Source organism: Magnolia sinica, chromosome 11 (genome assembly GCF_029962835.1).
Source record: "Magnolia sinica isolate HGM2019 chromosome 11, MsV1, whole genome shotgun sequence".
NCBI classification, from domain to species: domain Eukaryota; kingdom Viridiplantae; phylum Streptophyta; class Magnoliopsida; order Magnoliales; family Magnoliaceae; genus Magnolia; species Magnolia sinica.
Genome location: NC_080583.1, coordinates 71,778,662 through 71,779,850, shown reverse-complemented (window position 1 = coordinate 71,779,850; position 1,189 = coordinate 71,778,662). Strand labels below are relative to the sequence as shown.

At 44.6% G+C, this 1,189-nt stretch overlaps 1 protein-coding gene across 1 annotated transcript; it reads left to right on the top strand.

The window, feature by feature from the left end:
* LOC131218158 (uncharacterized) lies at positions 1 to 924 on the top strand. Its single transcript, XM_058212839.1, has one exon. It carries the CDS (start codon positions 1 to 3, stop codon positions 922 to 924), a length of 924 nt encoding a protein of 307 aa, XP_058068822.1.
* The last annotated feature ends 265 nt before the right edge of the window (positions 925 to 1,189 follow it).

The following is a 1,189-nucleotide window of genomic DNA, read 5'->3' as shown; positions in this document are numbered from 1 at the left end:
ATGATCAGAGAATCGAAGCGTCCAGTTGTGGCTGCCAAGCTGGGATTCGACAATCAGATATCTGAAGAACCGGTGGACAACAAAATCTGGGTTCTGGCTAAGGGGAACATTCAAATCCAAATAATCCGGGCAGCTAGGCAATACATTATTCTCAGGGTATCTGAGGAAAGTCTCACTCACCCTCTATTCATTTTGGCTGTGTATGCTAGTTGCTTCAAAGATCTTCGAATGGCTTTGTGGGATGAGCTAAGAAACACTTCATGCTCCATGGTGGGCCCATGGGTAGTCTGTGGACACTTCAACACCACTACCAGCCCTGACGAGAGGCTAGGCGGCCCGCTGCAGATGACAACAGTTATGACAGGCTTTCATGAGGCTATCAGTGATTCAGGGCTGCTGGACGCGGGATTCTTAAGAACTCCCTACACGTGGTGTAACAATAGAGTAGGGAGAAGTAGGAGATGGGTGAGACTTGACAGGATTCTGATCAATCCTGAATGGATGCGAAATTTTTCGAGCTGTAAAGTCGATCAACTAACAAGAGCATACTCTAAGCACTCCCCAATCCTTCTCACCTTTCAAGTTCAACCAACACCATTTCCCCGCCCATTCAGATTTCAGCGTATATGGACAACTCATGACAATTTCTTCTCAACAATTAAGGCTTCTTGGAATGATGAAATCACCACAACTCATATGCTCAAGTTCGTTCTCAAGATGAAAAAGCTGAAGACTGTGCTGAAATCTTGGAACAAAGAGGTCTTCAGAGATGTCAATAAAAATGTCCAAGACGCCGAGAAAGAAGTTCTCAAGGCTGAATTTACCCTGCTCAACTCGCAAACAGAAGAGGATACCCTCAAGCTCAACCAAGCCCATGCCAACCTGAAAATGGCCTATCTCCAAGAGGAAATTTTCTGGAAATAAAAATTCATGATCAAATGGCTATCGGAAGGAGATAGGAATACTCGATTCTTCCACGATTCAATGCTAGACAAACGCAGGAGACTGGAAATTAAGAAGATGAGAAGAGCCTCAGGAGAACCAATAGAGAAGACTGAGAAAATAGGGGAGGAAGCAGTTTCATTCTTCAAGGAACTTTTTTCCTCCAACGCCTCCAATTAGATTGGGGATATCATCAACTGTATCCCCCAGATCGTGACAAGCCAGATGAATGCAGATCTTAAGAAGC